The sequence below is a fragment of the Myotis brandtii genome, unplaced genomic scaffold, assembly GCF_000412655.1.
Source record: "Myotis brandtii unplaced genomic scaffold, ASM41265v1 scaffold36, whole genome shotgun sequence".
Classification (NCBI taxonomy): Eukaryota; Metazoa; Chordata; class Mammalia; order Chiroptera; family Vespertilionidae; genus Myotis; species Myotis brandtii.
Genome location: NW_005363836.1, coordinates 463160 through 485681, shown reverse-complemented (window position 1 = coordinate 485681; position 22522 = coordinate 463160). Strand labels below are relative to the sequence as shown.

General features: G+C 37.7%; 1 protein-coding gene across 7 annotated transcripts in view; it reads right to left on the bottom strand.

The window, feature by feature from the left end:
* The window catches only part of LRRC7 (leucine rich repeat containing 7), a 498579-nt gene that overhangs the window by 39935 nt on the left and 436122 nt on the right, over nt 1-22522 (bottom strand). For all 7 annotated transcript variants that reach the window (XM_005871895.2, XM_014544330.1, XM_014544332.1 and 4 more), the window contains one exon: nt 5388-5609. In XM_005871895.2, coding sequence (XP_005871957.1) covers nt 5388-5609 — 222 coding nt within the window. The remainder of the gene's footprint in view (nt 1-5387; nt 5610-22522) is intronic.

Below are 22522 nucleotides of genomic sequence, written 5' to 3'. Positions count from 1 at the left end.
CACCCCTGAGCACAAGCCCCCACCGCCTCAGGTTCTGTGTCCGTTGGTTATGCTAATATGCATGCATACAAGTTTTTTGGTTGATCTCTACCTCTCCCCCTCCCCTGACCCTTGTCTCTGTATCTATTTTTTGTTCATCAGTTTATGTTGATCATTGTATCTCACATATGAGTGAGATCATGTGGTATTTATCTTTCTCTGACTGGCTTATTTCGCTTAGCATAATGCTCCAGTTCCATCCATGCTGTTGCAAATGGTAAAAGTTCCTTCTTTTTTATAGCAGCATAGTATTCCATTGTGTAGATGTACCATAGTTCTTTAATCCATTCATCTGCTGATGGGCACTTAGGCTATTTCCAAATCTTAGCTATGGTGAATTGTGCTGCTATGAACATAGGGGTGCATATATCCTTTCTGATTGGTGTTTCTGATTTCTTGGGATACATTCCTAGAAGTGGGATTACTGGGTCAAATGGGAGTTCCATTTTTAACTTTTTGAGGAAACTCCATACTGTTAAGAAAACTCTTTCTTAAAGATGATTGGAAATGTTTATTTTCTTAAATAGTTTGATGTTTTCCCCAGCAATCTTGCATAGCCTATTAATTTGCTTATGGGCATATGCAAATGCCCAAAATGCTCTCTATATTTTTCTTTTTGAGGTATCTTTAATTGCTAACTCTTAGATGGTTCAAGGCAAATTTGAGCCTTATTCCTGACTTAATCAGCATATTGTGAGTCTTTAGGAGCTAGGTCAATTAGGCTTGGCCATTTAATGGAACTATTCTTAATTCACTGTCATATTTCATAATAATGAATAGAACATTTAAGTATTACACAGTTCACTTGCAACACAAAGGCAAAAACTATCTGCTAATGTAACTTTTATGGTAGAGTCAGTAATGAATAGTTTCTAAATTATGGGAAACTGCAATTGCCAGAAGTACTCTCCAAGATTTTTATTTTAAAGAAACATTTAATTACAACTTTTCCTTGAATTGAGCTAGATTTCTTAAAAACTGGTTATCACGCTGTGATAGAAAGTACAGTTTATAACAGTTTTGTATTTATAAGGCTCACAGTCTGTGAATATGAACATATGATAAATTGATGCAGCTCCAAGGAATATTTTAGTTTTATTCAATATACCAGTTTACCCTGTATTCCTTTTTGGGTTGTTATTGGTTAACTAGAGGCCCGGTGCACAAAATTCATGCAGGGGAGGGGTCTCCCTCAGCCTGGCCTGTGCCCTCTTGTAGTCTGGGACACCTCGGGAGATGTCCGCCTGCTGGCTTGTGGCTGGATGGCCTTCTGCAGCTGCATGGCCTGCTGCTTGAGCTTCAGCAGCTGCTGCATGTGCACGGGCTGGGACACAGGGTCTGTCCTATGAACACCTTCGAGTGGGTGAGTCAAGTGTGGAGGCAGGCTCACCCTGAGTTCCCTGCACTTCCCTGAGTCACTGAGTTGTTCAGACTGCCTGCCTTCTACAGAGAATGGCACCGGGATCAGGCCTTAGCCGGCAGTCGGACATCCCTCTTGCAGTCCGGGATCCCTTGGGGGAGGTAGCAGTGCGCCAAGTGGCAGGTGGCCAGGGAGAAGCCTGAATTCGGGCCAGGTGCCACGCCACTCGCGCTCATCCTGCCTGCTGCGCCTGCTGCGCCTGCTGCTGCCTCTCAGTAGTGCTGCTGCGCAGTCGGGAGAGGCTCCCGCCATGGCAGCTGCACTTGCCAGCCCTGAGCCTGGCTCTGACTGAGCGCACTGACCGCCAGGGGGTAGGTAGCTCCTGCATTGAGCATCTGCCCCCTGGTGGTCAGTGTGCATCATAGCGACCAGTGGTTCTGGTCGTTCCACCGTAATGATCGCTTAAGCTTTTATTACTAGTATATAGATTAGAAAATGAGGAGAATGGAACTTACATGACTTAAATATATTATCTTTGTGTTTTCCCATACTTCTGTGCATTTCTAATTAAATTATTTAAGATTTAGGTTATTTCTTTCTAATATAAAAATTTTATATTGCACAATGTAATATATAGAAGGTATATTTCCCCAGGCCACTAAAAAACCTGAAAGGAAACATATGCAACATATTTACTTATAAAGTAAATTGTTGCGAATACTTCCTAGTCCTTCTCCTGCAAGGTAGTGACTATATCCATTTTATATTATTGTCAATCTGGAAGGCACTAAAAATCTAAGGAAATAAATTTCACATGTGCCAAGTAGATGAAGAACTGCCTCAATATATTTTTTAATATTAGAAATAATAAAGATGACACTGTGATTTTATAAATGTGACAACCATAAATTCTTATCTGAAGCCAGACTACCCTTGGGCATATTGTGGTATGGCTAATAGGTTGTGTTGTGACTGTTGTGTCCCATAAAGCATGTCAGAGAGAGTATTCATCTCACATATAAAGAGTTCCACCTGCCTGGGAAGGCCCAAAGGGGCCATGAAAAGATGAGAGAATATCTCACAGCCAAGAAACAGTCAGAAACTGAAGAGAATTATCAAAGGGGAAATGCAGTGTTCTAGCAAAAAGTCAGATCTAGGTGGCTAATAAGTAGCTTATTTAGTGAGAGTCAGCATTTCAGTTTTTTATCAAGATATTGAAAACAATGAATGAAGATATAAGCAGCAGCTGGCAGTCAGTGGTGCATTTGCTTCTTTCAGAGTCTGTTTTCATCATGTGACTTCACTTGAAACTTCTGGTCTGTGCCACAACAGGCAGTATCTTAGATCATGCACTAATTTATTTTATTTTTAAAAATATTTTTTAAAATTAATTTTATAGAGGAAGGCAGAGGGAGCGAGAGATAGAAACATCAATGATGAGAGAGAATCTTTGACTGGCTGCCTCCTACATGCCCCCCAGTGGGGATCCAGCCTGAAACCCAGGCATGTGCCCTGTCTGGGAATTGAACCATGATCTCCTTGTTCATAGGTTGACACTCAGCCATTGGGGCACACTGGCTGGGTTTGTTGCTAACTTAACAGGAAGGTTTGGACAAAGAACTTGGGCTTTGGGTTAGATAAACCTGGGTTAAAATTACAGCTTGACCAATTATATTTTTCACAAGTTACTTATTTTCTCTGTACCCTGGATTATTCATTTGTAAAAAGAAAATAAGATTATTGTGAGGATTAAATGAAAGAGTATGTATAAGCAGGTCAGCTATATAATTGTTGAGGCCTGATGCAAAATGTAAATGTGAGGCTCTTTGTTCAAAGATTATTAAGAATTAAAAGTTGGAGACAGCAGAGCATTAAACCAAATGTGGGGCTCTTCTAAGTGCAGGACTTTTTTCATACTTAAGTGCCTTCTTTAACGTAACTATAGAATGTTTCAGTTTTTACTTCTCAGTTTGAAAGGCACCTGATATTTCTAGAGGGGTGAGTCAAAACACTTGCAAGCGACTCTAAATACAAACTCTGAATCATGATGTTTTACATTTAATAAGCAATACCCTGGCTGGTGTGGTTCAGTTGGTTTGGTCCCGTGCACCAAAATGTTGCTGGTTCAATTCCAGGTCAGGGCACATGCCTGGGTTTTGGACTCAATCTCCAGTAGGGGGCATGCAGGAGGCAGCCAGTAGATGCTTCCCTCTCACATGGATGTTTTTCTCTCTCTCCTTCTCCCTTTCTCCCCTCCCTGCCAAATAAATAACTTTAACAAACACATAAACTTTAAAACTAGTAATCCTCTCATTAGTCAAACTATACAATGTTTGTGTTATTGGAGGGATAATGTAAAAATAGTCTTTAAATTTAGAGTGTTCAGAGTAAGTGCACGCTAATACTAAACTTACTATTCAAGGTAGGTGAAAATAGAGGGCATTGATCTCGATGAATTTTTAAAAATATAAATCTTTATTGTTTCAGTGAATTTTTAAATGCATTGATTCTCACAGAAAACAAACACATAGCTGCTATTAGGACTAACCAAGTCAGAGAATGAAGCTGAGGTTATAATATTTGTGAGGGAGAAGATATGAGCAATTTTTAACCTTCTAGATATCTTTAATAAAGCATAATTTAAAACTTCATTAACTTTTTAGAATCTCTGAAGAATTAAAAGCCTCACATCATTACCTCATTAAAGGCACCTGTCTGATATATTTTCCCTTAAATCAAACACTTGGCCTAGGTCAAGGCGGGATAGAGAAAAAAATTATTTTTTAAAATATCTATAATTCCGAGAATGATTAATACATAATCTCAGCTTTAAGAGGGTATTAAGAAATAGAGGACCTGTCTAGACCATTGAGATCCAAATAATAAATGGCACTTAACAACAGAAAGGGAAAAACTAGAAAATGAAGATAATCTTGTCTGATACATTCAGAAAATAAGGTGGATAATATGTGAAGCTTTGAGTTAATAATAAAGTGAAACCTTTATATACCATATTAAAGTATTAGTGAAGTCAGTGGGCAAAGTCAGCTTTGCCTAATTATCTGAATTATCACAAAAGATACATTAATTTTATATGGACATTAAGATCTTAATGTCTTACTTTTTAAGCTTAATGTAACTAAGTAGGTGAAATCTTATTCCGTGTTCTGGTCCTAAGGAAGAAAACAGGTCTTTTTAATGGAAAAGCAAATTCTACTTTTAGACAGGTCAGAAGAGCAGCAATTCTTTTTGTGCTACATGGCATTTATCAGTATCTTTTGGAGCATTTCAGAAATGATTCCCTTCTGTTGTTTTTAATTTTCTTCATAGCAAACTTTATCTCTGTACTATTCAACAGTCAGAAGATAGGACTTTTAAAAAACGATGCCACAAATAGAGAGGAATATACAGTTTATGTTTCACACAGTCAATTTCACCAGAGGCCTTGGTAACCACACCTAGTCCATTGAAGCTCTTTGTAAGATCCCAATGCCGTGCTGTAGAGTTAAATTGGAGTGGGGAGTGGGGAGAGGAGGGTGTAGGATAACCAGTCAACAGTCAGAAGATAGGACTTTTAAAAAACGATGCCACAAATAGAGAGGAATATACAGTTTATGTTTCACACAGTCAATTTCACCAGAGGCCTTGGTAACCACACCTAGTCCATTGAAGCTCTTTGTAAGATCCCAATGCCGTGCTGTAGAGTTAAATTGGAGTGGGGAGTGGGGAGAGGAGGGTGTAGGATAAACCAGAAAAAAAACTGTTCCGATCCATCAGTTTTGCTTTATGTAAAATGGGCATTTTACCAATCATCAATTCCTATAGGTAGGTGTCTTTAACCACTAAAAATAATGATAAAATAGTGTGTTGCACTCTACTCAACATGGTGACAGCATTAATGTGTCCCAGACTACATTAACGAGGGAAGACAAACCATGGATTCATTGGGATTTCCTGAAAATTCATCAATTGTGAAATCTCTTCTCACCTGCTCTGGATAGCCATCCATACTCCTTTGCCCTTTAGTTTGAATTAAGCACCGTCCAGGCTGAGGTCCCCGGGTGGCCTGTGAAGAGGGGATCTGAATAGGCAATGGTGACTGGAACTGCTGGATGGTCACTTTGTTTATATTTCCCTCATATGGCTGCTGCTCCCGGCTACGATGCTGAAGGCTTTGGGACCCCATCAAGGTCTGGATATGGCTGCCTGCCTGTGGAGAAGATAATCTGTCAGATGACGATTCGTGGTGTTGAAAGGATGTGATTAAAGTAGAAAACACGTACAGATACCTCTTTGGTAAATGGCATCATTTGGGCTTGCAGCCATGGCTGGAAAAGATAATGAAAAGACAGCAAGAGGCCGCCTACTGTGGTTTGTGAAAATGTTAATATTGGAGCAAGGTTGCATTAAATACATTCGCAGTCAGCTGGTGGTTTGCCAAAGTTTATTTTAACTCCAATTTTAAGGGAACAAAATTCAGTCCAAGAAAAAGAAGTCACTACTTAAAAATAAAGTCAGGTTCCATATGGCATTTTATTTTGAAATATACCAGGGAGAGAGATGTAATATATGGAACCTTTATGCCACAAGTGCTTAGTGATATTGCTTACATGAGTACAGTCAATATTTATTGATTTTCTGCATTTTTAAAATCAAGAGTATTACTTAAAGAAAACTAAAAAAATTGTGTTTTGACATTCAAAAAAACAAACAAAATGGAATCAACAGTATGGTTTTGGGAATCTTTAAGTTACATTAAAAATTAATCATGAGATAAATTCCTGCGAGTATCGATAGTCTGTGGAGGCACTAGATCTGGAAAGGTCTTCAGAGTGAACTCTGTAAGGAGATCACCTCATGTTGAGCTTTCAGAGATTCATCAGTAAAGTGATCATTTCTTAGTCCTTAAAGGCAGTTATGGAGGCCAGAGGGCATGCTCACTCTGGTCTCCCATCTTTGAATGATACAGTGCGAACCCCTGCTCCTTTGTTCACTCCTATTTTCTCACCTTCTTTCTAGCATCAGCTCCTTCAGTCACTCTACCTGATATTTTTTCTACCAAGCAACCAGATCTGTTTGTGAGTTGGTAATCGAGAATATGTCTTTTAATATCAGGTAGGGCTTAACATGGAGGTTTAACATGAGAAATGAAAGCTTATCATAAATACTTTTAAGCATATGTATTAGTATAGTGCTGTGGTTGGTACTTCACTCATCATTATGGAAGGATCTGAGGGTTTACTTCACGAATTCATTTTCTTTCTTGTTGATCTTTTAAGGTTGGGTAATTTGGAACTCAAAAATGAATTTCACCTTAGAATTCATTAGCTAAGAAAGCCTGTGAATTTTCCTGCCTAATCAAGATTTTGATTACTATGAAAAGGTCAGGTTGGAGGAATAAAAGAATAATGTTAAGCAAGTAGTCAATGAAGAGGTTAATTTTATTTTTTAAGAGACATCAGGAAATGACAGTGATCATGGAAAATCATTTGAAGGAGATGAAAGGCATATTTCTTGATTCCAAACAAGAGGTAATTGAGTGAAGAAAATACTCAAAAATTATTATTTGGCCATATGTAGAGCAAAGGAAATAACCATTTGATTATATTTTTTTAGGTGTTTAACTGGTTGTCTTGGTATCATGTACAGTTTTTTACATCAAAAACCAGCAAAGATATTTAGTATGAGAATCTTGAGGAAAAGATGGAAAAAAAAAAGTTTCAGGCTATTCCAGCATAGTGAAAAACAGTTAGCAATCCAGCACTGGCCAACACAATTAACCAGCGACCACAACACTACAACACCAGCACAACTGAGATAACCACGTAGAGGGCAAATGTGTATTTCTTGATGAAATCTATTCCATTTTCAGCCATCCTAGAAGACTGAACACCCCTCTGGTCAAGTTTTTCCTTATTGCAAATTGAATTCTCTCCTACCTCTGTGGAATTTCACGTTCTCTTGTATGGGAGGAGAGAAAAGCCATGATAAACACAGTATCACACTGTGAGCTGCTAAGTCCCTGGCATGCTGAGTTAGTTAGAGAAAAGTATTTCCAGGAGTTCGAGGAGCTGGGAGTATAGGCTGGCTTAGGCTTACTGGCCTGGCTTCTGAACAGTCCATTGGTTTTACATTTATACCTGCTTCTCACCTCCACTGGCATAATATTCATGGAACTTCAGTCAGTGCTTGAGTCAGTGGACACACAGGAAGTGATCACATAGACAAAGCATTTTTAACACCCAGAAAAACTCAGAGAGATATAGCATAGAGCTAGAGTTCCAAAACACGTAATCTGCCTGAGAAAATCAATAATGACTGCTTAACAATCACTCCATTGATTAGAATATTCTGGTAATGGTCTATCCATGGGTACAAAATTAATTCTATATGTTATAGAACTGTAATAGTCTTTAGATTTTTTTTGGTTTATTTTTTCCTTCTGATGGGACAGTTTGAGTTCAGAATTTTGTTTCGATTTGGAACTTGAGGGCAAACACCATATCCTACTTGCCATCTTTAATGACTGGCATTTCATAAATAATAGCTGTCATCCAAACACTAGGTGCCAAGCAATGTGCTAAAACTTACATGTATTATCTCCTTTAATCTTTGTAATAGCATTAGAGATAATTATTATTATCCAATTATATTGAGGAGAAAACTGAGGCTTGGAGAGGTTAAGTAACTTTCCCAAGTCATCTGCCAACCGGTAAACTGGCAGGACCAGGATCTGAACAAAGGCTGTCAGACTATGACTATCATAGTGAATTGGAAAGGAGCCATGTAAAGGAACAGAGGATCAGGTTGTTGAGGATGAATATATTAAAATTTTTGGCAGCTCTTTAATTTGCCAAAGGGCCATTCCTACTTACTGATTTAGGTCTATCACCTATTTTAGATCCTATGTATGGGACTTAGAGCTGTATAGTTAAGCAAATAGGCTGATGCTCTGTGCACTTAGCAATCTTTCTATGATTATGAAGTGACGGAACTCGTGTTCTTATATGGCTTGGAAAAATATAACGTGGGCTTGGAGGAAACATCTGTAACGATTCTGTTTGCATCAGCAGCAGTTTTTTTCAGTCTGTGTTTGGGCTATACACTGCAGAGGATGGGAATGACAGCTATAGAAAGCAAAGAATTAACACGAAGCTTTGTGTGAAGTTAAACAGACATACAGGACACAAGATATCTAAAAGAACAATTACGGTGTGGAGAGACGGTGATGAGGAAGTTTTTCTGACTGACACGAAGGCTTAAAGAAAGGTAATAAGGTGCTCACGGTGAAGTACAAAGGACTGATGAAAATGCAGAAAATGTCAGAGCTGGCATTTATTCAGGCAGAGGGGTTAGCTATGAGAACACTGACTCATACTGAAGGGGAGTTTGAACAAAAAGATTTCTGTAAAGCCTGTGCTACACATTTTGAATGATAAAAAGAAATAGAGAAGATTTGACATTTGTTTTGAATTTTCAAGGGGAAGTTGGACAAAATAACATGTATTTGAGGAGAATAGTGATGGAATGTGGTGTTTTCAAGTTGACCTGAACAAAATACTGTCAAAGTGTATGTTTACAAGGAAAAACTCCAATATCCATTGGACGCAAGGAAACATTACTGTCAACACCACAGAAAAGAAATGTTGATTTTGCTACCTTTAAAGTGTTTGGGAGGTTTTGTATGATATAAAAGAAATGACTTTCTCATGACAACAATACTTTGGTTCACACTGTTCTCTTAGAAAACGGTGTTAGACTGAGAAGTGTATTACCCAATTTGGTCATTTGTCTTACCACCTCTCTTGACTCTAACCATTTTAGGGTTCCTTCCAAAAGTCAAACATAGCCTCAAAAGATGACAATTTATGCCACTGAGAATATGCAACTAGACACAATCAACTTCTAAAATTACATCCAAAAGAGTCCAAAAACATTTGGGAGCAATTTCAACACACAGAATCATCTATAAAGGATAATTCAGTCGTTGATTTCAAGATATCAGCAGCACTCATTGAAATGAGTTAGTTTTAGTAATTTTGTAAAACAACAACAAAAAGCCCTGTCCCTTTCTATCTACATCATGTATTCTGTATGTTCTCCTTTTTAACATGCAGGTTAAGTTTTAAAAATTGAGGCAGTAGGACTTCTGCTTCCTGGTAGATTGAGTAGGCATACTTTACTCTATTCTCTCCATGAAGAAAAATAAAAAACCCTGGACGTTATATATAAACAAATATAAGAAAATTCTGGGAAGTAGACAGAAAACAGCAGATCAGCTAGGGACATAGGGACCAAGTAAATGCATAGTGATGAATTCATTGAGTTTTATTTTTGTGTCGTATATCCCAGACTTGGAGCTGAAGAAGCAGGTAACCTGAAAATGCCTAAAGGTACAGATAAGAAAAGCCTCAGCAAAAGCCTACCCTATCTAGCCAAAAGACCAGAAAAAAGGGGCAGAAAACTTTGATAGTGACAGCCCTACTATATATAACCAGTGGGAAAACACTGTAGTCCCACAAAGTCCAAGTGGGGATCCTACACTTCTACCCTCATAAGGATGCAACAAGGCACACCAACACTCCTGCTGGTGTACTATCAGAGAAGGCCACTGCATTCATCCCCTTTGGCCAGCAGAGAGCCCCTCCCCAACCCCCATGGTGTCACTGGAGAGCACAAGGAGCAAGGACTTACTCTCCCACCCAGCAGTAATGAGGCACCCTCCTACTTTCCCAGTAGGATGGTTAGAGAGGGTCTAGTAATGAGGCTACCTTCCCTGAGGTACCAGTGGAGGCCATCTGGGAACTTAGAACGTTAATTTCCACCTAGCAATAATAATACGTGTTTTGTTTTGTTTTTTGCCTCAGATCAATAATTAAAACCCTATCTCAAGAGCCTAGAAAAAGAGAAGCCAAATAAACCCCAAGCAAGAAAAAAGAAGGAAATAATAATAATATCAGAGATCAATGAAATTGAAAATGAGTAACAGAAAAAAAAGAAACAAAAAGCTGATTCTTTGGAAAGATCACTTCTAGCAAGATTGTATAAGAAAAAAAAGAAAACACAAATTAGCAAAATCAGGAATATTACTACAGATCCTGCAAACATCATAAAGGTAATAAAGTAATACTACACATAACGCTACGCACAAATTTGACAACTTATATGAAATGGGCCACTTTAAAAGCACAAACTACTGTAACTCACCCAATATGAAATAGATAATTTGAAAAGCCCTGCAACCATCAAGATTGGAATATGTAATTTAAAAATCCCCAGGAAAGATATCTCCAGGTACAGATGGTTACACAGGAGAATTTTACCAAACAGTTAAATAAGAATTAACACCAATTCTACACCCTCTCTTCCAGATAATAGAAGAGGAGGGGACACGTCCACTTTATTTCATGAAGCTGGTAGTATTACCTCAATAACAACACCTGATAAGGACAGTAAAAAAAAAAGGGAAGAAAGAAAACTATAGAGCACTACCATTTATGAATATAAATACAAAAATCCTTAACAAAATGTTGGCAAATGAAATTCAGCAATATTTGAACTCCATGCCCAAGTGGAGTTTATTCCAGCGATACAAAGCATGTTCAATATTTGAAAATCAACAACTGCAGTGCACATGTTAATGGGCTACAGAAGAAAAATTATGCGATCATATCAATGGAAGCAGAATATATTTGACAAAATTTAGCATCCATTTGTGATAAAAACTCAGAAATATAGAAATGAAGTAGCACTTCCTCTACCTGATAAAGAACATCTACCAAAACCATATAGCCAACTTAAAACTTATGTGAAAAAAGTGGATGCTTCTTCCCCAAGATCAAGAACAGGGCACAGATGTCTACACTCACCACTCTTATTCAGCAGAATGCTGGAAGTTCTAGTCAGTAGAATAAGGCAAGAGAAGGCAATAACGGGCATACAGACGGAGAGGAAGAAATTAAATGTCCTTATTTACAGGTTACCTGATTGTCTACATAGAAAACCCAAAAGAATCACCAAAAAAATTCCTAGAATTAACAAATGAATTCAGCAAGGTTACAGGTGTGTTTATGTATGTTAGCAATGAAATGCAGACACCAAAATTTAAATGCAATACCATGCACAGTAACTCAAAAAAAGTAAAATATTTAGGTATAAATCAAACAAAGCTTGTATAAGATTTATACGCTGAGAACTACACAATCCGGAAGAAAGATATCAAACACAAATAAATAGAGAGACATATTTATGGGTTGGAAGACAACACAGTAAAGATGTCAATTCTTTCCAAATTGATACACAGGTTTAACAAATTTCTATCAAAACCCTAGAAAGATATACATATATATCTTTATATACACACTGAGTGGCCAGATTATTATGACCACCTGCACCTGACGTTTGTAGGCAAATTAGCTATAATTTCGCACTGAAGTTGCTAGAGGGCCAGATCATTATAAATGTCTGAATAGCACAACATACCTAAGTATCATTGCTGATCAAGTTCATCCTACATGTTGATGGCGTATTCCAATGGATATGGCTTCTTTCAACAAGACAATGCACCATGCTACGGTGCTCATATTGTGCAGGAGTGGTTTCAAGAACATGAGGGAGATTTTACCTTGCTTAGGTGGCCCCCACAATCACCAGATCTCAATCCAATTGAGCATTTGTGGGACGAAGTTAAAAGAGCCATCAGGCAGCTGGTTCCACAACCATCAAATCTCACAGAACTGGACAGTGCTATTCATCAGGCATGGTGTCAGATTCCTCGCATCACCTTTCAACATCTCGTGGAGTCAATGCCAAGAAGAATCGCCGCAGTATCGAAGGCAAAAGGTGGCCCAACGAAGTACTGATGGGGTGGTCATAATAATCTGGCTGGTCATAAAAATCTGGCCACTTAGTGTATATATCTTTATATGTATATTCTATTCTAAACTTTATAAAGAGAACTCATACAACTCAACAAAAGGAAGGTAAACAACACAATCAAAAAATGGGCAATGGACCTAAGTGGATACTTTTTGAAAGAAGACATAAGGAAGGCCAAGAGACATATGAAAACATGCTCAAAGTAACTAATCATCTGAGAGATGCAAATCAAAACGACAATGAGGTACCATCTCACACCTGTCAAAAAGGCTATCATCAACAAATCATCAAATGACAAGTGCTGGTGAGGATGCGGAGAAAAAGGAACCCTCATGCACTGCTGGTGGGAATGCAGACTGGTGCAGCCACTGTGGAGAACAGTATAGAGTTTCCTCAAAAAACTAAAAATGGAACTCCCATTTGATCCAGTAATCCCACTTCTAGGAATATATCCCAAGAAACTAGAATCACCAATCAGAAAGGATATATGCACCCCTATGTTCATAGCAGCACAGTTTACCATAGCTAAGATTTGGAAACAGCCTGAGTGCCCATCAGCAGATGAGTGGATTAAAAAAACTGTGGTACATCTACACAATGGAATGCTACGCTGCCGTAAGAAAGAAGGAACTCTTACCACTTGCAACAGCATGTATAGAACTGGAGAGCATTATGCTAAGTGAAATAAGCCATTCAGAGAAAGATAAATATCACATGATCTCATTCATTTGTGGAATATAATGAACAACATAAACTGATGAACAAAAACAGATCTAGAGACAAAGAAGCATCGATCAGACTGTCAAACCACAGAGGGAAGGTAGGGGAGGGTGGGAGTAAGGGGGAGAGATCAACCAAAGGACTTGTATGCATGCATATAAGCATAACCAATGGACACAGACAACAGGGTGGTGAGGGTATGAGTGGGGGGCATGGGGGATAATGGTATAAGGACACATATGGAATACCTTAATCAATAAAGAAAAGAAAATCTATCTTTTACTTTTAAATAAAGATAATCATAATCACCAAAAAAAAGCCAATGAAGCTAGAATAGCTAACACAATTTTGAAAAAGAAGAATAAAGTAAGAAGAATCAGACTGATTTCACGATTATTATGTGTGATATTGGCAGAGGGACAGACATATAGATAAATGGAATGAATCAGAGGACCCATAAATAGACCTCCAAGAAAAAATTTTTGGCAAAGGTGCAAAAGCAATTCAATGGATGGAAGAGAGCCTTTTCAACAAATGGTACTGGCACAATGGGACATACATAGACAATATAAATGAACTGTGACCTATGTCTCTACATCTTACATAAAAACTAACTCAAAATAGATCATAGATTTAAATGTAAAATGTTAGGAGGACGAGACAACAAGCTATAAAGTTTGAGAGAATATTAGCAAACCATATATTTGACAAAAGACAGTATCTAGAATATATTAAAAGAAAACCTCTCAAAACTCGATAGTAAGAGATTAAACAATTCATTTATAATAATGGTCAAAAGACACGAAGAGATATTTCACCAAAGAGGATATACAGATGGCAGCAAATAAGCACATGAAAAGATGTTCAACATTATTAGCTAATAGAGAATTTCAAATTAAAACCCCAATGAGATATTACTACTCATTTATCAGAATGACTAAAAGCAAACATAGTGACAACAACAAATGCTGAAAATGATGAGAAACTGGATCACTCACAGTCTGCTGCAGGAAATGTAAAATGGTAGAGCCACTTTGGAAAAATATTTGGCAATTCCTTAAAAATAAACAAACAAATAAACAAACAAAAAACTAAACATGCAGCCCTAGTTGGTTTGGCTCAGTGTATAGAGCATCGGCCTGCGTTTGATTCCGGTCACGGGCACATGCCCGGGTTGTGGGCTCAATTCCCAGTAGGGGGCGTGCAGGAGGCAGCCAATCAATGATTCTTTTTCATCATTGATGTTTCTATCTCTCCCTCTCCCTTCCTCTATTACATCAATAAAAATATATTAAAAAAACAATACTAAGATAAAACAACAACAACAAAAATAACTAAACATACAAGTACCATATGATCCAGCAATTACATTCCTGGGCATTTATCCCAGAGACTTAGAAAGACTGAAGTTCATGCAAAAATCTGTCCATGAGTGTTTAGAGAAAGTTTCTTCATAATAGCCCCAAACTAGAAATCTAGGTTTCCTTCAATGGGTGAGTGGTTAAAACAATTGTGATACATCGATACCTTGGAATACTAATCAGCAACAAAAAGGAAGAAACTGTGGATATACACAACAACCTGAAGTATACTGAGTTAAAAAAAGCCAATCCCAACGGTTACTCTATGATACTGTGTACTTTTATTTGCATGACATTCTTGAAGTGACAAAATTATAGGAGTGAAGTGTTATAGAAATGCTGGGAGTTAATTAAAAAGTTTAGAGACTCCACCAAGATGGCGGCATAGGTAAACACAGGAGACTGCTGCCGCAAACAACCACTTCAAAAATACAACTAAAAGACGGAACGGACATCACCCAGAACCACAGGAAGGCTGGCTGAGGAGAGACTCTTCAACTAGAAGGAAAAATAACAGCACACCGAGGCTCAGAGGAGGCGCAGTGTGGAAAAAACTCAGGTGCGGAGGTGCGCGCGCAAAGCGGGCTGGTGGCTGAGAGCGCGGTTGTCGTTTTCGGTCAGGGGGGAGTCTCAGACTCTGAGCTCCAGATACGGGCGAATCGCTGGGGACTCGGACCCAAACGGGAGAAGCGGGAGTGTCTGGCATCAGTTGGAAGGCAGCTTTCCCTCCGAGGTTTGCAGCGGTTCCGGGGGTTCTGAGAAGCAGAGCCTCTGGGAACAGGACTGAGGGCACCATAACGGCTCCCTCCGCCCGCCCTGTTGAGCCCGCCCCGCCCAAGCCCTGCGCAGAGCCATTTGCCGGATCGCCGCAGGCAAAGGCTAGATTAGCGCCCCCCCAGAGGACAGAAGTTTTCCCACTGCAGCAGACACAGCTGATTCACACAGCCAGTCGGCCTGGTGGTCAAATCCCTCTAGTATTAACTACAACAATCAAGGCTCAACTAGAACAAGACTGCGCACAAAGACCACTAGGGGGTGCACCAAGAAAGCATAAAAAATGCGGAGACAAAAAAACATGACAGAAATGGAGGATATAGAGCTAAAAATCGCAATTTTGAGGGCTTGCAAAAATGTGCTAGAAGCTGTCAATAAACTTGAGGAGAGAGTCACGAAAACTAATGAGACCCTCGATGCTATGATAAAGAACCAACTAGAAATTAAGCATACACGGACTGAAATAAAGAATATTATACAGACACCCAATAGCAGACCAGAGGAGCGCAAGAATCAAGCCAAAGATTTGAAATGCGAAGAAGCAAAAAACACCCAACCGGAAAAGCAAAATGAAAAAAGAATCCGAAAATACGAAGATAGTGTAAGGAGCCTCTGGGACAGCTTCAAGCGTACAAACATCAGAATAATTGGGGTGCCAGAAGATGAGAGACAGCAAGATATTGAAAACCTATTTGAAGAAATAATGGCAGAAAACTTCCCCCACCTGGTGAAAGAAATGGACTTACAGGTCCAAGAAGCGCAGAGAACCCCAAACAAAAGGAATCCAAAGAGGACCACACCAAGACACATCATAATTAAAATGCCAAGAGCAAAAGACAAAGAGAGAATCTTAAAAGCAGCAAGAGAAAGAGACTCAATTACCTACAAGGGAATACCCATACGACTGTCAGCTGATTTCTCAACAGAAACTTGGCAGGCCAGAAGGGAATGGCAAGAAATATTCAAAGTGATGAATACCAAGAACCTACAACCAAGATTACTTTATCCAGCAAAGCTATCATTCAGAATTGAAGGTCAGATAAAGAGCTTCACAGATAAGGAAAAGCTAAAGGAGTTCATCACCACTAAACCAGTATTATACGAAATGCTGAAAGGTATCCTTTAAGAAGAGGAAGAAGAAAAAGGTAAAGATACAAATTGTGAACAACAAACATGCATCTATCAACAAGTGAATCTAAGAACCAAGTGAATAAATAATCTGATGTACAAATAAATAAATTAAAAAAAATTAAAAAGTTTAATAGAGCAGTACAGATAACACAGTCGTTGGAGTCAGACGAACCTGGGTTTTATACTTTGCTCTGTCATTTTTTAGTTATGCAATCTTATGTAAGTTATCTAAGTGCTTTGCTTATCATGTAAAAACTGTAGATAATAAGAAGTGCTTCACGGAATATTATGAGGATTAAAAAATATACCGTAATACATTCAGCATATTGCTGGTACACAGTAAGTACTCAATAATGGCAATGTGAATAAAAAGTTCTTACCTGCTGAGTAAAGGTCTGACTATCCTTTGGCCACAGCAATAAGTAATCACCAATTAGAACTTGTTTTAAACTTGTAATTAGTTAATGGCAGCTTGCTTTGGAAACTGCACTTGAAAGTTAGGCAATCAGCAACAGTCTCACACAAGTAACCTTAGTTCAAGGTCAATGAACCCCTAAATATTCTAACTTCTGAAAATCCACCAATACCTGAACTCCATGCTTCCCCTAAACTCTGTCTTACTCAGAGAGACTATGCCTTCAAGCTATTTGTTAGCAAAGCAGTAAAGTATAGATTTGTTCCAGATTTGGGAACATAGCCTTTTTTTAATAGAGGACGATAGAATATAAAACATTTTCAAAAACTATTCTGCCATCGGTAGAGATGATACTACTTACTCTTCACTAATATGGCTAATATTTTAGGTTGCCATGATTCACCTTCATTTCCGCCTCCTTACATACCTCCTTCCCTATCATTGCATATGTTTCAAGACAACTGTCCAAGTGAAGAGTATAGCCTGTTCATGTATAAATAACTCAAATTCAAGGCCTTGGTCTCATTAACAACCTGCTGTTAGAAACAAAGCTAAATAAAGATTTTGCTTGTCTCTAATTTACACATTTTTATCCCTAATAATGTATATTATAGTAGTTACCATTAATTAAACACTTATATGATAGGTGCTGTGATAAATGTCTAACATCATAATCTTCATTTTCAGAGCCACTCTACAAGGTACGCATCATTGTCTTCCCAGAGGAGGGAACTAAACAGGGAAGTTTAAGGTGCTCAAGGGCCTGAAATGCAAAGTTAAGGCTCACAGTTTCTCCTGCACTCCTGCTTAAAAGAAATAAAAAGTGAGATCTGAAGAAATAAGAAATACATTGAGATAATGTCGTCCCCCCCCCCCCCCCCCTGCAGCTTGGTGCATAGTTTAGTTTTTGTGTATCAGTGTAATTGTCATTTTGCAGGGCTTGCTTCCATATTCAGTGCAGTTTTATCACTTTCACAAAGTGATTTTGGGGATGGAACTTAGGTTATTTTGTGGAAAATGGAAACTATCAAAAAGAAAGGGGCAGTAGGAATCTTTTTTTTTTTTTTTTGGCAGTAGGAATCTTACAGATATAATCAGGAGGTTTGATGAGCTAAATTATTGAGGGACTAAATTAACAAAAGGGACTAAATTCAATATGATAGAAGGATCTGTAGGTAGGCTCCTGATTTTATGCCTTTTGAGATTCATAAAGGTAAATAAAGAACCTGTAAATATTTTAAAGAAAACGAAGGCTTGTAAAACAAGCCCATTTAGGAATATCTAAAATATTTGATTTGTGTAGGTCACAAAGAGCAAGTTGAAGAGGACTTAAAAATTCTCTTTAAGTATATGAATGGTGTCAAGGTTTTTCTCTCTCTCTCTTTTGAATGGTGAAACAGAAGAAATAATACCAAATTGTGGTAAAAAGTGCTAGCCAAATATATATCAAATGAATTCCTGATATTGAGGGTTATTTACTATTGCAACAGGTCTATGCTATAATTTTTCTGATTTTTTTGTAGTAGTTTTTTGATTTTTTTTGGTTGGGTGGGTATGCTATATTAGTGATATAACATAGTGGTTAGACTATGCTATGGTATCAATCTTCGTTCCTCAATTCCTTGCCCTATCTTTTTGTCCCATAGGAATGTTGTGAAGATAAGAGTGTGTGTATGTTAAGCATCTTTCCCGTGTCGAATACGTATTGTAGATATTGTTTTATGACTGTGATGACCACATGATTAAGCTTATTTTTTTCTTCTCGTTTATTTGTATTTAGTTAGGGCAACTTTGATGCCAAAAAGTCTCTGTTCTCCCATTTAGGCAGTAGAGGACAGACTTGAACAAATACAGGGGAGAGAGCTCTGAGGTCTGGAAGGGAGGGGTAGAAAGATGTTCTTCCTCCTGCCATGGGAATTTGGTGATATTGTATTCTGTTGGTACAGTGCAGTATTTGGGAGGGAGGGGACATTCAAAATATTCACTGATCTTAAATTTTTAAGAGTCTAATACTGATGATATACTCGAGTGCCTCAAGTGACAGGTGAGAAGGTGAGGCAATAGGGCGTTCCCCTTCAGAGCATATATATGCCTTAGGATGGCAACTGGATGATATGTGCAGGCAGTTATTTCTGGCTTATGGCATCTCTATAAGCACATTCTTCTGTGGTTAAAAGTCAACTTATAAAGCATAGCCACAGAATTAGAAATTATTAACTAAAAGGAAAAAAAGGAGTATCCATCATAGCAAAAATGATTAAATTAGAGCAAAGTCTATACTTTTCAACCTATAATTTGTTTTGTGATGATGCTGATTTTTGCATTCTTAAAATAAAAGTTGTTAACAATAACAATAAAAGTGTTACAATAATTTCTTTCACCCATAAAATTTCTTAGAACCATAAGTAGTAGAGTAAGTGGTAACAATCAAGTGAAAGAAATGGAATCTTATCATTTTGACAGTCTCTATTTGGCAACAATCCTTGATCATCTGCCAGTTGTCATGTAGTTTAGATCTTCAAATTACATACTCAGTCATGGACGTTTTTATTGCATTGGGCTAGTTTTGCTTTTCTTTTTCTTTTAGATTTCTTCCAAAATGAAGACAGCATAAATGTGATTGAATTATTTCAATTTACTGAAGTAGAATCGTTTTAAGGAACACCTCTGTCAAGAACTGATGGAAGTAGTTTTAACCTGTCATTCTTTCTATTGCTTTAGTCTATGACAAGTTTTTATGCTACTGCTGACTTAATAGCCATTTGATAGACACAGTTTATACTTTCATTAAGGGAATGCTTTCGAGCCAGTCTGGATGAGAACAATCTCCTGATTTTATGACAGTGAGTCCTTCACTACTGGAGACAGCTGTATTGTTGCCCTGGTATTAGAAGATCAGGGGATGTGCTCTGTTAGTTAAAGAATTAATGTTGTATTAAGTAGAAAATTCAATTAAAAAGTGACTATAAAACTAAATAATATTTCATTCAGTTGTCACATTAGCTTTATGTTAGAGAAGAATTTTTCCATTCACATTTTCACAACTTCCTACCTGCATTATTTTTGAGAACAAATTTAGTTACATAATAAAACAGAGTAAGTTTAAAAGCACCTATGACTTAAGTAATACTAAAATAATCAGCTTAAAAATGCATCATCCCATATATTCAGATTAATGAAATAAATATTTGAAAAGGATCATTAAATAGAGGAAATTATTTTATTGATTTCTTCAAATCCTTCTTCCCAATTCAGCTATTACTAAGAACATGTACCTAACTCTGAAGGGTCCCATTTTCACGAAATTTTTGACTTTCTACAGGACATGTACTCTCCTTTGGCAATTAATTTTTATTTAACAAACAAGTCTTTACATATATATATATTTAGCCTTCTGCCTCTTCTATCAACAATCTGCAATTATGGGAGGCATTGAATCTAATTGAATGCATTCTTATTTCTTTAGTATATAGCAACAGGTATGGCTGTACTGACTTATTGGAAAAGGTAATATGATAACCAATCAATAATCTATGTTTTAATTAATCCAGCGGTTCTCAACCTGTGGGTCGCGACCCCTTTGGTGGTCGAACGACCCTTTCACAGGGGTCGCCTAAGACCATACTGCATATCAGATATTTACATTACAATTATTCATAACAGTAGCAAAATTACAGTTATGAAGTAGCAACGAAAATAATTTTATGGTTGGGGGTCACAACATGAGGAACTGTTTTGAAGGGCCAGAAGTTGAGAACCACTGAATTAATCTGAATGACAGTTTCAGACACTGGTATCATAAAATGGGTGTAACCAGAAATTCTCAAGACTAGATTTGAGCCCTTAGCTTATAATTCCTATAATAATTATTTGGATGATTCCACATATTTTAACTTGTACAACCACAAACAATAACTGTAATATATTCCATAAAGACCATGTGGAGGCTAGTCTAGTAGAGACAGAGTTGTATATTTGTTAGCAAGGGGAAATTAGTGGGTGTCTTAATATAATCACTAAATATAAGCACTAGAAATTTCAAAGAGCCTCTTATCAGTGTTTGGTAGATGTTTAACAATGGCATCAATAATTGATTCTCAATACATAGGTCACATAAGGTATAATTTTCACCCACCTACCTCTCCTACTCCCAAACCCTCTTAACCTGCAGGGATATTTGTGACGGTGGGTATGTTTTCACCTCCCAGGCAGCTGGTGGGATTGGAACTATTGCTTAAAACTTCCTTTTTCAACCTAATGGGAAAATTAAGGAGTACTTAACAATTCACATACACAATCAGTTCCAGATTATTTCTGGACATTTCCAAGGAAAGTAGGGTTGTGTTGATGTAGATCTAGAACGTCATTTTCGAAGTCCTGCAAGGGATAGGGGCTCTTTGTTTTTTGAGCACATTTACGATTCTCCCACTGTTCCACCCTTTTATAACTTATGTCTCCTGAAAAAAGTGGCTTTTGGTCAAAAGAAAAACTCTGCAGATATTTGTGTTAGAAATATCTCTCTGGGGGCAATAGATTATGCTGTAAGATTTTTTTTTTAAATTTAAAAATCTATAATTGTATGACTTCATCAATCTGCTCTTTCATGAACTCATTTCTTGGTTTTTGGTCAGAACTCACTAACTGCAAATACATTTGGCTACTATTTCTTCCTGAAGCTCTGCATCCTCCGGGGAATATGCCAGTACCATGGGTTATCAATGCAGCCTTTCTGTTGCTCAATGCAAAGTGCTGAGTGCCATCCACATGGGGAGGGTGACAGGAAAAGGATGAGGGAAGCAAGAAGAATCTCAACCTGCCTACTGACACAGAAAGACCTCTTTTTCTAATGTTTGGAAAAATGTTTGAGTTCAAAATAATTCCATTTACAGGATCCCAATCTGTTTCTGAGTTTCAGTGATGGCCCAGACTACCAGAAGAAAAACTCACTCTAACCAGTGCAAAATTTGCTCCTATCAGAGGTGAAAAATGAGGCGTCGGGAAGAGAGTCAGAAAAGAGAAAGCCTGGATTGTGCTTCGCATCACTCACAGTGATAGAGAGGATGGTTCTCACTTGCTTATGGACTGATGAACGCAAGGCCTTCCTCCTGGGGGTTCTTTGGTAATAATGCATATTGCTTTGGGAGGAAAAAAATACAAAGCCTCAGGCAAAAGTTAACTACCTGACGTATTTCCTTCTGTACAAAAGGAGAGTTTGTAGCACTGACAATCACTAAAGTTTCAGAATAATGTTTTAACTCAATTTTACTTTAAATTATAACAGATATTCTTGACTTTGATGGAAATAAGAAATATTTCCACTACCTTGTCTTATCTTTTATATGTACAGTTTACCCAGTTGATTTTTATTTCTGCTTCTTCCACATCTTGACTTGCTCAATTTTAGCCTCAATATTTACTCTACTTTCTGCCATCCTGATGTTCTTCAATATTTAAACCTTCACCTCTCTTATCCATTCTAGGATTTCCTCAATTTTTATGAAAGTGAGCCCCCCTCCTCTCCACTCTTGGTGTAAGGGATTCCAACAGCACAACTGCCCAGTCTGAGTTAAATTACAAAAGCCAAGCATTGTAGCTATTTTATTTCGGTTCCACCGATAGTGCTGGTAGTTTGTTTTTAATGGCAAGAGGTTTTGAGAAAACTACTTTTCTATTATTAAAACTTGATTATAATTTAGATAAAATTTTATAGCATTAACAATAAAATGTTTTTATTTAAATCACTAACTGTAAGGAAGACATAAACAGATGGAAGAACATACTGTGTTCATGGATTGGTAGAATCAACATCATTAAAATGTTCATACTACCCAAAGCAATCTATGG